Here is a 17,010-nt window from a genome sequence, read left to right as displayed (position 1 = left end):
TACCCTACCTGTGCCAGATTATGTAGAGTCACTTACAGAGCTCACAGAAATGGAATGGAAGGGAGTTATCTTTGATTAAGGGGCTGACTATGAGATAAAATTCAACAATGTAAATATCTAACCTACTGTATATGGCAACAGTTATGTAATAATGCCTTTTCCTCCATTGTGGCAAACTGGGTCCAAATGTTATTTTGATATTTTGTTTCTGAATACACTGAACTTCAGGGGGTAAGTGGGCATTCTGACAGGCTGCATCACTGTCTGGTATGGGGGGCTACTGCACAGGACCGAAAGCAGCAGCAGAGGGTTGTAATTTTAGTCGGCTCCATCTTGGGTACTAGCCTACAAAGTACCCATATCATCTTCAAGGAGTGGTGTCTCAGAAAGGTAGCGTCCATTATTAAGGACCTCCAGCACCCAGGTAATGCCCTTGTCTTGCTGTTACCATCAGGTAGGAGGTACAGAAGCCTGAAGGCACACACTCAGCAATTCAGGAACAGCTTCTTCCCCTCTGCCAACTGATGGACATTGAACCCTTGAACACTACCTCACTTTTTAATACATGTTCTTTCTGTTTTTGCACAATTTTTAATCTATTCAATATACATATACTGTAATTGTTTTACTTATTATTAATTTTCATTTTTTCTTCTACTATATTATGTATTGCATTGAACTGCTGCTGCTAAGTTAACAGATTTCACGACACATGCCAGTGATAATAAGCCTGATTCTGATAAAGGCTGAAATACAAATGCCTCAATCAGAACACAAGTAGATCTTTGCCTCACACACTTTATGCAAAATCTAGGTATTAACAATTTACCCTAACAAGAATTCCTGTTATACCTAGGTATATTCTAAAGAAAGTTTGTGTACTTGGATTTTTTTTTTTTGAAATTTGCATTCCTTACCTGTTCTTTAAAAAGTTCTTTGAGAACATTCATACATAGATCAATCACTTCTTCCTCTTGCATATCTCGTATTACAGCCACTGCATCTCCACTGATAACAGACATCAGGACACAATGTTTGCCCTAAAAATGTTTAATTGTTATAAATACAATTAGAGTTCACAATATGCTAATAAAATAAAGTAATTCCAAATGAACAGATTCTCAAGGAACAGAAGAATTCAGTGAGCACTTAGAATTCATTCCAATTTCATGGCATCAAGGAGATCTTCAAAAGACAATACCCAAAAAGGCAGCATCCATCATTAAGGACCTCATCACCCTAGATATGCCCTCTTCTCATTAATACATCAGAGAGGAGGTATAGGAGCTTGAATACATGTTTTAGGAATAGCTTCTTCCCCTCCAAAATCAGATTTCTGAACATCTATGAACCAACCCATGAACACTACTTTACTAATTTTGCACTATACACACACAAACTTATTGTTTTGTATACACCTTACTGTAATTTAGTCTATGCATTTCTTTTTTTTTTAATTTTAAATTTAAATCTGTAAATTTTTATACATTCATAAGTACACATTGAGATAATATAAAAAGTAATAAGGCACTTAAATAGATAATTATGTGCAGTTGTAAATCCACCCTATTAGACTAAGCAATGACAATAATTGTTAAGAAAAATAGTAATAATAGTGGATTAATAATAATTTCCATGTATCTCATCTGAACCATTACTTCTGGTCCAAAATATTATATGTAACCCTATGTAACTACCATTGTAGGATTTTATATCCTAACCCCCAAACATAATTATCCAATCCCTATGTACTTATTTACTTAATTTTTCCCCTTTCCCAAATCTTTTCCTTTACTTGTGTTAATTCCCTATTTTCAAAAAGAAACAGTAAACAATCGAACCAAGGGTGCTTACATTAGCAATATTACTGTGTTGATGAGAAAAGCAGTATAAATTATTAGGAGAGTCAACCAGAGTCTGCTCGCTTTGGGATTATAAATTCAATCCATTTATTCCAAATTTGATTAAATTTTTCTCTTTGAATTCTCAAAGAGTAGGTCATCTTTTCCATTTTAAATATTTCCAAAATAATTTCATGCCAATCTTCTAATGTAGGTGATACTGGATTTAGCCACTTTCTGGTGATTGATTTCTTACTTGCCGCTAAGAGGACCTGTAGCAACTTTATGTCTTTCTTCTGATCCAAGGACAGTACATGTCCCAAATAGAGCGTCTCAAAGTTCAGAGGTATCTGGGTCTTAAATACCTGACCTAAAGTTCTATGAATACCTTTCCAATATAAACTTTCCAACACGTCACGTTTGTGTCTTTATATTTTTCCTGATATGGGGTCTTGAAGTATCTTATAATATTGTTCCAACAATGTTCTCTCCAAATCAAAGAGTTAGTCGAAGACCACTGAAAGCTGCATATTTTCCCCCAAACCTCCTCTGAAAGTACCAACCTCACTTCTTTCTCCCACTTCTCTTTAATATACAATGTGTTTTCATTTTTAGCATGTAAGAGTACATTGTATAATCGAGAAATTGATTTACTTGGCATTGAACTGTAAGCCGAATTCAGAATCTTGAAAAATTCTAATTCTACTGTTGATAAATCTGTATATCTACCACTCTGGTTAACATAATGTCGTATTTGAAGGTACCTAAAAAAGTCATTATGTTCTAGGCCATGTTTGTCCTGTAAGGATTGGAAACTTCGTAATAATCTTTTCTATGTAAATGAGAGATAGGTTGTAAGTCCTTTCTTTATCCATAGTTCAAATCTTTTATCTACTCTGTTGGGAAGAAATTCAGTATCATATACACACCATCTAAAAAGTTTTAACATGTTATTAATTCCACATGAATTAGCCACCTTCTGCCATACTTTTAATTTAAGATTTATCCAGCTGTTTTTAGACTTTTCCAATTGGGCAATCAATCCTTTGTCTGCTATTGAGGCCTGCAGAGGAAAACTGTCAATCAATCCAAATTCTATTTCCTTCCATCTAGCCTTATATTCCTTATTACACCAGTATAACAGAGGGGTTATCTGTGAAGCATAAAAATAATTTCTCAAGCAAGGAAGTGCCATACCTCCTCCTTCCTTCCCTAACTGTAAGGAGTCAAATCGAATTCTAGGTTTCTTTCCTTGCCAGATAAAGCAGGAAATCCATTTGTCCCATTCCCTGAATTGATTATCGTCCACCTCTACAGGTAAAGTCCGGAAAAGATAGAGTAACCGACGGAGAATATTCATTTTTATAGCATTTATCCTTGAATTTAAACTTAAAAAGGGTATAAAATTCTATCTATGTATATCTGCTTTTATCTTTGAAATTAATGGCCCATAATTTACCTGTGATAACGTTGAAAGATCCTTTGGCAGGGTTATTCCTAAATATTTTAATGATTTAGCTTCCCACTCAAGATCATATGTATCCTGCAGTTTTTTGGATACTGTATAATTTAGGGACATAACCTGCGTTTTCTTTACATTTATTTTATAAGCTTTCCCAAACTCATCCAACAGTGTAAACAATCCTATAAATGATTTTTCTGGTTCACTCAGATAAACTAAGACGTCATCTGCGAATAACGCCACTTTCTGTTCAATCCCTGCCACCTTAATACCTTTTACAATTTTGCTCTGTCTTATTAGTTGGGCAAGCAGTTCAATGTATAGTGCAAAAAGAAGAGAAATTGGGCATCACTGTCTAGTTCCTCTCTCTAAAATAAAGGAGTCAGAGAGGTCCCCATGTATCTTAACTTGAGCTGTGGGACTGTCATATAAAGTCTGGATTACTTTAATAAACTTTTCTTGAAAGCCAAATCTTCCTAACACTCTATATAGGAATGCCCAACTAACTGAATCAAAAGCTTTCTCAGCGTCTAGCCCCACTTTCATTGTCTCTGTCCCACTCTTAGTAACCTGTTCCAGTATGTGTAAAGTTCTTATGTTGTCCTGAGTTTGTCTTTGTTGAATAAATCCAGTCTGGTCTAAGTGGATGAGGCCAGGTAAAAACTTTTCCAGTCTGCGCACTAATATAGATGTAAGTAATTTGTAATCCAAATTAAGAACGCTGACTCGCCGGTAATTGCCACATTCTAGTTTATCTTTACCCTCTTTAGGAATAACTGAAACAATCACTTCTCTCCAGGAAGGTGGAATTTCTCCTCTCTGTAATATCCAATTAAAGGTGTTAAGTAGCAATGGGACTAACTGTGACTTCAGCGATTTGTACCACTCTGAGGTAAACCCATCAGAACCTGGAGACTTTCCGGTTTTTAATCTAGAGATGGCCACGTTCAGTTCTTTGACAGTTACTGGTTCTAATAGGCATTTGTTTTGTAAATCTGTGAGCTTGGGTAGATCTAAAGAATTCAGTAAAGTGTCTATATAGGTCTCATTTGAGGCCTGGGGTTGAGAGTACAGTTCTCGATAATATGTTTGAAAACTCTCTTGAATTTTCCTTATTGTGTTCTCCACCAGCTTTGTCTTTGGATTCTTTATTTTGTAAACTGTATTATCTGCTTGTTGTTTACGTAACTTATATGCTAATAATCTAGCTGATTTACCTCCTACTTCATAATTCTTTTGTCTCAAGTAAAGAAAATTTCTTTGAGTTTCCAATGTACAAATATCATCAATTTCACTTTGCAATTTCTTAATTTCCTGTTTTAAATTAGAATTAATTTTATTGCTATCTACAGCTTGAAGTTGTTTTAATTTTCCTTGAAGGTCTGCTAATTTTTGTGCATTGAATTTTTTCATGTGAGTGGTTATGGAAATAATTTTTCCTCTCAGTACAGCTTTTAATGCATCCCATAAGATCACTGGTGATGTTTCCCCCTTGTCATTAAGATCTAGGTATTCTTTAATTTCTCCCCTTAATCTCTCCATTACTTCCGGATTATTGAGTATATGTGAATTTAACCTCCGTAGTGTTTTCCTCATTGTCCTTTCCAGGATTAGGGAAATAGAGACTGTGCTATGATCCAACAAATCAATTGTTACAATATTACAGTCTTTTATCCTGAGTCTATCTATGTTAAATATAAAAAAAAGTCTATCCTTGAATAAGCTGAATGACGGAAAGAGTAATGTGTATAATCTTTACTAGTGGGATGTAATTCCCTCCACACATCTATAATTCCCAACTCCTCCATCAATGAATTCACTTTCCTAGTCAAAGGTTTATTTGGAGTGACTATTCTTGAAGAACCTAATGCAGGATTTAACCTAATATTAAAATCCCCTCCACAGATTAATACCCCTTGAGAATTGACCATTAGGTCAAAAATGTGCCTATAGAATGACCATTCACAACCTGGTGGAGCATAAATATTCAGCAATGTTATTTCTGTATCTTCTATCTTCCTGTAATTTTTACAAATTGTCCATCCTTGTCTTTAGTCTCTGAAATATGTTCATAATTAAGAGCATTTGATATTAAAGTTGCTACCCCTCTCTTGTGGCTCAATTTATATGATGAATAAAATACATGCTTAAAACCCATTCTTTTTAATTTTACATGTTCGGATTGGCTCATGTGTGTTTCCTAAAAGAAAACTATTTGTGCCCTCTCTTTTTTCAATTTAGATATAATCTTATTTCTCTTAATTGGATTCAAAACCCCATTAACATTATAGGAAATTATTTTTACCAGTGCAGTTTGCATTTTTCTCTAATAAAAAAATACTCTCCTTTTCTAACCAAACAGTAAGCAATCCCTTCTCAACAATAAACCAAAACATACAACCACACCCTAGTCGTTTTTGAACAAATAACATCTGAAAATTTTTCCTGACTTCCAACAATGAGGCCTGAGCACCAACTCGCCTCAGGTCAGAGGGAATACCTCTATCTTCACCCTATGTTAGAGGGCCCTCCACAGTGTGAATAATCATAGAGAATTCTCTCCTTTTTATGACTCGACCATATTGCTATATTCAAGTTATTCCGTCTAGTTTATTTTCAGTTACCAACTTTCATTTTACCTTCAAGTCCGATTTACTCTTTTCAGTCATTTCTCTTAATTAATCTATATTCTCTGTACATTTGCGTCTGAATATTCGCAGCTTTTCCTTGTAACTTGACACTCTGGTTCTCATGTAGCATCCTCCCCGCGCTGGCTGCCATGACTTTTGCCGAATCCTCTCCAGTAACAACTCCGGTTGGGTGATAACTTTTATAGGTAGTCCTCGATCCGCCATGTCCAACGTTGCCTCTTAACTGTAGCGTAGGTTTTTATCCCTTCATTGTAAAAGACTCTTAACCAAGCTGGATGCAGGGTCTGGAATCTGATATTGTTTTCCTTCAGGACTCTCCGTGTTTCCGCATATTCCTTCCGTCTGGCAAGGATCTCCTGTGCATAATCGTGGTCTAAACTGATTTTACAGTTGCTCAACATGAAACCTTTCTTTTGCCATGCACATTTAAGCACCTCTTCCTTCATTCTGTAGCTGAGGAATCTGACTACAATTGATCTGGGATGGGCGCCTGCCAGGGGCAGTGGAGCTAACGCACGGTAAGCCCTTTCTATCTGTAGGTCTTTTGCATCCGGTATATCAAGATTCTCTCTAAGCAGCTTCTCCACGAAGGGAATCATCAGTTTACCTTCAGCTCCTCCGGGAACTCCGTAGATCCTCACATTTTCCCTTCTTGAGCGGCTTTCTTGGTCTGTTAGCTTCCACTGGAGCTGCTCTTGCAGCTTTAGAATTATTTCTATCACTTCCTCTGCTTTTTGCAGCCTCTCCTCAGTCGCTACAATCCTTGCTTCGGCTTCGTCTAACCTCAAATTAGTGTTTACTATTTCTCCTTTAATATCTTCCAACTGTTTGCTGTTATCTTGTCGGAACTTGCAAATCTCTCTGAGAATCAAAGTCAAATTGACTGATTCTTCCTCATTATCTCCATCTAGGCTAGCCGTGGGGGAGCTAGGCCCGTCGTCTCGCTGTGTCTCTTTGTTTTTATCAACCTTCTGAGCGGACTTTTTACTCTTGTTCTTAGACAACATCCTTGCCCCTTTTATTAATATAATTATTCAATTTTAAATATTTGTCTAATTTCGACTTTGGGGCAGTTTATCTTCTTTTTTGTCGAGACACCTCTCCCTACACCGCCATTCCCTTGATGACCCGGAAGTCGAGTCTACAGTCTATGTATTTCACTGTGTTGCTGCCACAAAACAATACATTTCATGACATACTGTATGTCAGTGATATTAAACCTGATTTTGGCCTAATTTGTTCTCTTAAAAACACTGTTTAACAAATGCTTTCAGATATTTATTGAAGTATTTTCGGATCCACAGAGTTGAAACCAAGTGAAATTACATCACTAAAATCATACAGACCATTTTATTTTGGACGGATGCTTAACATTGAATGGGTATTTCAGCATGTTATTTGCATGTAGCATAAACATGAAACCCCTAATAAGACCAGAATAATTGATGAGACTGATCTAATACTCAATTAACATCTGGGTTATAAGCCAAATGTCTAGAAATCAAGGTAAAAGTTCTCTGCCATGTTGACCAGACTGCAATATCTCACTAGTAAAAAATACAAAAGGCTTTACAGAAAAATAACCCTTGGTTAAAGCTGTCTGGAGGATTTGCAGTATTTTTGCAAGCTTCCTTGATCTTGATTTAAAAAAAAGTGGAGGAGGCTTGAGTGAAATAGAAATGTAAACAGAGACCTCTCCATCAGTAGCCTTGTAGACAGGAAACAGCCACTTTGGCCCACAAGCCTGCATCAACCATCATACACCAATCCTATTAAGTTCATTTTATTCTCCTTGCATTCTTACCAATCTGCCAGATTCTACACTGCACAGCAAGGAAAAAAATCAGTGGCCAATTAATCTACCAAACCACACATTTTTGGAAAACCAGAGAACTTGGAGGAAACACATGGTCATAACAATGGAAGAATGTGATTAGGCAGTATTCTGATCCAAGAGGTGTTCAGTCATGATCCTGTGGATGGTAGCTCTGTACCACTGGTTCCTCAGCCAAGCACTTACACTCAATACTGTGATCAAATTTCAGGATTGAACCTAGGTCACTGGAGCTGAGAATTCTTTGTTACAAATCTCAGTCAATCACTTGGTGGGAAGATACGGGGATAAATTTTGAATCAATTGCAGAAAATGTATCACAAAATAATAGCATTAACAGATTTTATTATGACTCATGTAACAATTATTAATTCTTATACTTATTCTTATGAATTATATCCTTCCCTGTACCAAAATGAATGTAAATGAAATATTTCTGTGTACACCAGCTACTTGACTGTTACCACCAGCTCCAAGTACATCAATAAGATAAACAGCATCAATTCACTTAGGACTTAGTTATATTACACCATCTATATTAACATTTCTACAAAATTATTTTGTCCACTAATTATGTTTGGTGGGTAAATTACATCAGATTTGGTTATTGGAATGTACTTTCAAAAGGTTACAATTTATGTTTCCTTTTCTTTCTCTTATTATATGCATTATTAATGCCATGATTTTTAAAATTTTCTTTTTATATACAGATGTAGGTGATGAGCTAAAACATTAAACACAATTAAGCACTGAAAGCAACTAATTCACTTACTTGTGGATCCATATCATAAAATACACCAAAGAGTCCACGTTTGTCAGGACTGGGAGGAATGTGACCAAAGAAGTCTGCTCCCTGTATTTTGTTCTCCCAGAATTTATATGGAAACTGCAAGGCAATCTAAATGGTCAAAAATGCCCAATTAGAGGATTAGATATTTTCAAAATAATATTAACACACTTTTAGGAATGACTTAACTTGCAACAAAATATTCAGCAATCAAATGTATTTAGAAACAAAATCTAAATTGAATATTGTGTAAAAGTACACAATTCTGCATGCCTTCATTCAGTCACTGTATTGGAATGTGGGCTGATGAGAATACAAAAACATCTCATTGCATTCTTTTCAAATCTCTCTATGACAAAATTGTCACATTTAATAATCTTTTCACCATCAAGATGGTGATTCTCCCTTTCTTTAACCCATCTGTTCATCTGGTTAGGCAACAGGTACTTGCAAACTTCTGCCAACATGCTTATTGTGCTACATGCATTTACTTCCATGGTCCAGGTCCATCACAGACTGACTCCAATATACCCATTTTATTCCTTTCCTATTTCCTCAACTATTCCTTCACTCCAAAGAGGTTTATTTCAATAGTTTTCTCTGCACCACATTTCCTCTAATACCCTGTTCTGCTTCGCATCCCCTCATAACTACTTTGAGCATTCTTTCCCTTCTCCAGCTGTGTATCCCTTTTGCCAATCAACTTTCCAGCTCTTAGCTTTATCCCTCCCCTCCTGTCTTCTCCTATTATTTCGGATCCCCCCCCCCCCCCACCCCACTTTCATATCTCTTACTATCTTTTCTTTCAGTTAGTCCTGATGAAGGGTCTCGGCCCGAGACGTCGACTGTACTTCTTCCTATAGATGTTGCCTGGTCTGCTGCATTCCACCAGCATTTTGTGTGTGTTGCTAAAGCCCTCTTTAGTTCACTTTCTCATGAAAACATAATTAAAACAAGACTGTGCTACACAAGCATTTGAACTCATTCTGTTAGTAAGATCATGACTACCTACCCACCCGATTGTTATTTCCTTCCACTCCCTTAGTATGCAAAGATGTTTGGATCTCAGGTTTGAATTACTTCTTGAAGTACAGCTTCCTGCCTATGTTACACTAATTAGATCATGGCCAAGAGGAACAAGAGTCTTAAATCAGATTCCTCTGGGGAAGTTTATCATACTATTCTTTTACTCATTAACCTATGGCACAATGTAATCAAGATGTTACAGGATTGCTGTGGGAGAAGTAGGTTTGAATTCATGGGAAACTGGTTCTAGTACTGGGGAGGCAGAGAACTGTTCCACTGGGACAGGCTCCACCTGAACCATGATGGGACCTGGATCGTGGCAAATCACATAACTAGGGTTGTGGATAGGGCTTTAAACTAAACAGCAGGGGAGTGGGTTCAATAGATTGGAGAAGTATGGATAAAGTAAAAGTGAACAGTGTGGATAGAGTTAAAGTAAAACCAAAAGTTAAAAAAGAGAGAAGTAAGAATGGAGTGCTGAAAAGTCAAGCGCGTAAGAGACAAAAAGAACTAGACTTTAAAGGCACAATGAGTGTAAGGGCACTTAATCTGAATGCCTGTAGTGAACTTGTGGCACAAATCAGTATAAAGGGGTATGATTTAGTGGCCATTACAGAAACATGGTTGCAGGGTGGAGAGGATTGGGAATTAAATATCCAGGGATATCAGGTAATACAGAAGGATAGGCAGGAAGGTGGGGTAGCGATCTTAATTAAGGATGAAATCAGGGTGATAGTGAGGGACGATACAAGATCTAAGGAGCAGAATGTTGAATCCATCTGGGTAGAGATTGGGGGAGGGGGGAATCACTGGTGGGATTTGTCTATTGGCCACTAAATAGTAACATTACAGTGGCACAGGCAATAAAACGAGAAATATCAGAGGTATATAAGAATGGAACAGCAGTTATCATGGGGGACTTTAATTTGTACAGACATTAGGCGAACCAAGTTTGTCAAGGCAATCTTGAGGAGGACTTCAAAGAATGCATACGTGATAACTTTCTTGAACAGTATGTTACAGAATCCACAAGGGAACGTGCTAACTTGGAGCTGGTCCTGTGCAATGAGACAGGTAAAACTACCAATCTTGTAGTTAGGGATCTTCTTGGAAAGAGTGATCACAGTATGATTGAACTGCTCATACAAATGGAGGGTGCAATAGTTCGATCTAAATCCAGTGTATTATGCCTAAACAAGGGAGTTTACAACGGAAGGGAGGAGTTCGATAGGGTAGACTGGGTACAAAGGCTATATGGTGGAACAGTGGAAGAATTTCAAAGACATTTTTCACAGTACTCAACAAAAGTATATTCCAGTTAAAAACAAGGACAGTAAGGGTGGGGACAGCCAGCCATGGATAACTAAGGAAATAAAAGAAGGCATCAAACTAAAAGCTCATGCGTACAAAGTAGTGGGAAACTGGAAGATTGGGAAAACTTTAAAAAGCAACAAAAAATCACTAAGCAAGCAATAAAGAAAGGGAAGATAGATTATGAAAATAAACTAGCACAAAATATAAAAATAGATAGTAATTTTTTATAATTATATAAAGCGAAAGAGTGGCCAAAGTGAACGCAGGTCCCTTGGAGGACGAAAAGGGGAATTGATATTAGGTAATGAGAAAATGGCCAAGGCTTTAAATGACTATTTTGTGTTGGTCTTTACGGTGGAGGACACATCTAACATGGTGAAGAGAGATGATACAGATGTGATGGGAGGAGAGGACCTTGATACAATAGCCATCACTAAAGAGGTAGTGCTGAGCAAACTTGTGGATCTTAAGATAGACAAGTCCCCTGGTACTGATGGAATGCATCCCAGGGTACTGAAAGAAATGGCAGAGGTTATAGTTGAGGCTTTGGTGATAATTTAGCAAAATTCTCTGGACTCTGGGCAAATCCCGGCAGATTGGAGGTGGGCGAATGTCACGTCACTGTTCAAAAAAAGATGTAGACAAAAGACAGGTAACTATAGGCCAGATTGTTTAACATCTGTAGTTGGGAAAATGCTTGAAGCTATCATTAAAGAAGAAATAGCAAGGCATCTGGAAAGAAATGGATCCATCATGCAGACGCAGCATGGATTCAGTAAAGGCAAGTCTCATTTTACAAATTTACTGGAGTTCTTTGAGGATAAAACAAGTGCAGTGGATAGAGGGGAACAGATAGACATTATTTATTTGGATTTCCAGAAGGAGTTCGATAAGGTGACACATAATAGACTTATCCATAAGATAAAGGATGCATAGAGTTGGGGGTGATGTATTAGCATGGATAGAGGATTGGTTAACCAATAGAAAGCAGAGAGTAGGGATACATGCATGTTTCTCTGGTTGGCAATCAGTGGTGAGCAGTGTGCTGCAGGGGTCAGTGCTGGGCCCACAACTGTTCATGATATACATTAATGATCTGGAAGAGGGGATCAAGTATAGTGCATCCAAGTTTGCTGATGACGCTAAATTGAGTGATAAAGCAAATTGTGTAGAGGATATGGAGAGCCTGCTGAGAGACATAGATAGGTTAAGTGAGTGGGCAAGGGTCTGGCAGATAGAGTACAATCTTGGTAAATGCAAGGTCAACCACTTTGGAAGGTCAGATTATTATTTAAATGGTAAAAGATTGCAGCACGCTGCTGTGCAGAAGGACTTGGAAGTGCTAGTGCAGGAATCGCAAAAGGTTGGTTTGCAGGTGCAGCAGGCTATCAAGAAGGCAAAGTTATTACGAACTCCGTGGAGCATGTGGGGACCCTCCAATATCCAGGCATTCCTTTTTTTTTTCTCTTTCTTTTTTTTTCTAATAGGGATGTTAGGGGGGAGGGGTTAAGGGGAGGGGGGCTGGGTAACACATTTTTTTTTTCTCATACACATTTATTCTGTAAATTTGAAAACAATAAAAAAAGTTTTTAAAAAAAGGCAAATGGAATGCTGGCCTTCATTGTTAGAGGGACTGAAATTAAGAGCAGGGAGGTTATACTGCAACTGTATATTATACAGGTGAAGCTGCATCTGGAGTACTGCGTGCACTTCTGGTCTCCCTACTCGAGGAAGGATATACTGGCTTTGGTGGTGGTGCAGAGGAGGTTCACCAGCTTGATTCCAGAGGTGAGTGGGTTCGACTATAAGGAGAGATTGAGTCACCTGGGACTATACTCGCTGGAATTCAGAAGGATGAGAGATGTTATAGAAACATAAAATTATGAAAAGGATAGATCAGATAGAGGCAGGAAAGTAATTTCCACTGGTAGGTGGGACTGGAACTAGGGGACATAACCTCAAGATCTGGGGGAGTAAATTCAGGACAGAGATTAGGAGGAACTGCTTTTCCCAGAGAGTGGTGAATCTGCGGAATTCTCTGCTCAATGAAGCAGTGGAGGCTTCCTCAGTAAATTTATTTAAGACAAATATTTGCATAGTAGGGAAATTAAGGGATATGGGAAAAAACCAAGTAGGTGGAGATGAGCCTGTGGTCAGATCAGCCAATATCTTATTGAATGGTGGAGCAGGCTCGACAGGCCAGATGGCCTACTCCTGCTCCCATTTCCTATAACATTTGGAATGTTCTTGAAATTCTCAATGCAACGTCCTTCTCTTTCCTGTATCAATGGTTCTCATGCTGATGACTTGAGGCTATTCCTTTACAATACTCAGAACGTTCTTTACTTCTGTTATTGAACATCCTTCACGCTAATTGAGGTTCTGAGAGCCAGGAAGTGAGCAGCAGGTGGAAGCTTAAAAAGGACACATTTTGATTGTTCAGAAGAGTTTTTCAGAAAGACATTTCTGATTGGCTAATTATAAGATACAACAGCCAATAAAAGGAAAGCAAGTACCCCCAGAGCAGCCAATGGTTGAATATACAGTTTTGGATATTGCTTGGGGAGAGCAGGGAGGGAGAATAACTATTCAGGAGAGGACAGCAGGAGCCAGGTCTGTGGCACCAAGACATTCTCTGGGATTCATGAAGGAAGGGTGCAGACAGGACTCCTAGGATCAGGGTTTTTATAGTTAAGGGATGGAAAGGAAATTGTGGAGCAACAAAAGAAGCTTTGGAATGGTGTGTTGCTTCCCTGGTACCAAGGTACAGGATGTCTCTAAACTGCTGCAGAATATTCTCAGGGAGCAGGGAGAGCAACCAGAAGTTATTGTGCATGTTGGTGCAAATGATATCAGTAGAGAGAGGATTGAGGTCCTGTGGTGTGAATAGAGGGAGCCAGGGAAGAAGTTAAATAGCAGGTCCTCGAGGGTAGGAATGAATCTCTGGATAACTTCCATTTCTACGTGCAAATAAGGGTAACAATACTGGAATAAAAGATATAGCAAATTAATGTGTGGCAGGGATTCAGATTTTTGGACCACTGTGATTTTCTGGGGCAGAAGTACAAGCAGGACGGGTTATATCTGAACTGGAGTGGGACCAATATCCTGGCAGACAGATTTGCTAGTGCTACTAGGGTGAGTTTAAAGTAGAGTGGCAGAGGGATGGTATCCCAATCATCACTGAAGCAAATAACAGGCTGGAAAGTGATACAGAGGTCAGTGACAGCAAGTTGAATAGCTATGACAAGCAGGAGAATGGCAGGGACTGAGCAAAGACTATTAGATTATTTTATATTTATTTCATTGCAAGAGGTCTGGCAGACAAGAGGGATGAACCTGGTGCTTGGATAGCTACATGGGAGTGGGACATTATGGAAATATGGTTAAGGGAGGGACAAGACTGGCAACATAACACTGTGGGTTAGAGGTACTAGGGGCAGAGAAAAGACAGGTGGGAAGGAAATCCATTTTTGACTAAAGGGAATGTTGCAGCAGTAGTAGTCAAGAGATGAAATTACTGAAGGATCATCCAGTGAGGCTTTATGGGTGGGGCTGAGAAATAAGAAGGGGATGGTCACATTATTGGGATTGTACTACTAGTCCTCAAATAGTCAATGGGAATTAGAAGAACAAATATATAAGTAGATTATGGAGAGCTGATAAAATAATAGGGTGGTGATAGTTGAGACTGGGACTGCCATATAATTAAAGGCTTAAATGGGGTGAGGTTTGTTAAGTACATTCAGGAAATTCTTTTTGGGCCAAATATAAAGAACCCTACTTGAGAGAAGTCAAAGCTTGACCTACTCTTGGATAATAGAGCAAGTGACTGAGGTGACAATGGGAGACCACTTTGAGACCTTTATCTATAACTTTTATTTTTAAAGTATTTAAGGAAAGGGATAGAACTAGTCTACAAGTTTAAGTTCTAAATGGGGACTAGGCACATCAAAGTCAAAGTACATTTATTATCCAAGTACGTATACCATATACAACATTAAGATTTGTCTTCTTGCAGGCAGCCACAAAATAAAGAAACACCATAGAATTCACGAAAAGCCCCACACCACAAAAACAGTCATTGTTCCAACGTACTATAAAGAACAAATCAATCGTACAAAAAAAACAAACAATCCACAGAACATGAACTGCAAAGTCTCTGAAAACAAGTTCATAGCCATGGAGCCAGTTCAGTGCTGCATCCAGTCCAGGAGCCTGATGGCTATAGGCTGCAGCTACAGTGTTAGTTCAGCACTGAGACGAGTATGAAGTTGTGAGCTGAACTGGTTTGCTTTCCACCCTTGGCCTCAATACCTTAATCTTCTTAATCTGGTTTGGTGCTTTAATCGGCCAAACATTAGCTTGTTAACCTCTCTCCAGCTTGGGCCCTACCACTTCAAACTGGCCCAAAGATTCAATCCAGCCAACGTCCACTCCAGCAATGACCACTGCAGCCATACCTGCATTCTCAAAAGTCCAGTTTACTGAATATTTAAGGATACCACAAGAACACCAGATCGTACAGGTGGTTCAAAAGCACACCTCCCTGTGGGAAATTACAGGCTGCAGATTGCAGTGACTGTAATCCCGAAAAAGTATATTTAGGAGGGGGGGGGGCGAGGGACAGACAGAAAGAAAAATAGGGTCCATGAAGACCAAAGGAAACATCTTTGTGTGGAACTACAGGAGATAGGCAAGGTCCTTAATGAAAAAAAAAATCCTGTTTTTACCATGAAGTCTTCAGATCTAGAAAGTAAATGAAGAAGTCTTGTAACTTACTTGACTGTAAAGCCAATCAGCATTACAGCAGGTGATGGATGTCTTAAAAAGGGTATGAAGGTAGATATAACATCCAAGTTCACAGTGGAGGCTACAGAAGAAACTGCAGGAGCCCGGGATGAAATATTTGTATCACTGTTAGCCACATTTGAACTGCCATTAAACTGGAGGGTAGTGAACACTCTCAGCTCTCAGTCCATAACCCTTCAGGCTGCAATAACCACCCAGATTACATGGTTGGATGCAGAGCTATTATTCAACTATGGCTCAAACTCCATGGACTTTCTCCCACCATCAATATTACAATCAGTTTCCCCACTTTCTCAGAAAAATAACATGAAATTGAAACAGCTCAATTGACAACTTAAAAGCACAAGCCAAGCCACTCAGAGCTTCATTGTCAGTCATGCAAAGCAGCAAGACAAGTGTTCCAAAAGGAATAGATTGATAATTTCAAAATATAACGATGTATTGTCTAATTACCTATTAACAGTAAAGCCATTCAAAAATCATACCTCCAATTTACAAAAACAAGAGCTTGTAATTAATTCCAAGTTCACACTTTCATCAGGCATTTCTTATTTGAACTAATTTTGATTAAACAGTAAATTGAGTTTTTAAGTGACTGAATGAAAACACTCAATTAAATGTCAATATTTTTCCCATTAGTTTATCTTCACAAAAGGAATCTTGTTAACTTTCCAATAATACCAGATTTAATCAGACTTAATTACCTTTTCAATTACCCCTTGTCCTAAACTGTTGATTGCTTTAATTTTCCTTTCAGGCAGGTGTGGATAAAATTGAATAGTGTTTTTCTGAAGTAATGTTAAAGGAACAGTAACCAAAACCTGCAAAAGACCAACCAACAAATATCAATGAATTGTTTGGGACACAATATGCCACTTAAGCATTTAAAACATTCTAACAGACTGAAAGATTTACCATTCCTTTTTCAACCATGAACAAAATCAAAAACTGATCTGGCTGGAGTTATTTCCTTACAGAGAGATCTTTACAGCTTTGTCAAGGTGATGTCTTTCCACTTCTGAGGAAACCAAACATAATGCAATACAATCACAAAACAATTTAATAGAGGAATTTAAGAGACACTTGCATCAGAGCCTGGCTAGATTCCTCAAGTAGCTCAGAAAGGTACCACTGGAAGGGTGTCAAAACACATCTTGGTCTTCTGGAATGGCATCATTACACAATATCATACCACCTTAATGATTCATTTCCAAGGATACAAGTTAGGATGATTATTTATTTGACTCTAACTTGGTAAAATAACATAAATGGACTACTGTAAT

General features: G+C 38.1%; 1 protein-coding gene across 1 annotated transcript in view; it reads right to left on the bottom strand.

Moving 5' to 3' along the window:
• Window positions 1–17,010, bottom strand: part of kdm1b (lysine demethylase 1B) — a 79,885-nt gene that overhangs the window by 10,770 nt on the left and 52,105 nt on the right. Inside the window, exons 17-19 of the mRNA XM_073024010.1 lie at window positions 16,432–16,548; window positions 8,561–8,686; window positions 918–1,040 (exon numbers count right to left, since the gene is read on the bottom strand). Of these exons, the coding sequence (XP_072880111.1) occupies window positions 918–1,040; window positions 8,561–8,686; window positions 16,432–16,548 (366 nt within the window). The remainder of the gene's footprint in view (window positions 1–917; window positions 1,041–8,560; window positions 8,687–16,431; window positions 16,549–17,010) is intronic.

Source organism: Hemitrygon akajei, chromosome 20, assembly GCF_048418815.1.
Source record: "Hemitrygon akajei chromosome 20, sHemAka1.3, whole genome shotgun sequence".
NCBI classification, from domain to species: domain Eukaryota; kingdom Metazoa; phylum Chordata; class Chondrichthyes; order Myliobatiformes; family Dasyatidae; genus Hemitrygon; species Hemitrygon akajei.
Note: the sequence above shows the minus strand (reverse complement) of the source record. Positions and strands in the feature narration are given on the sequence as shown.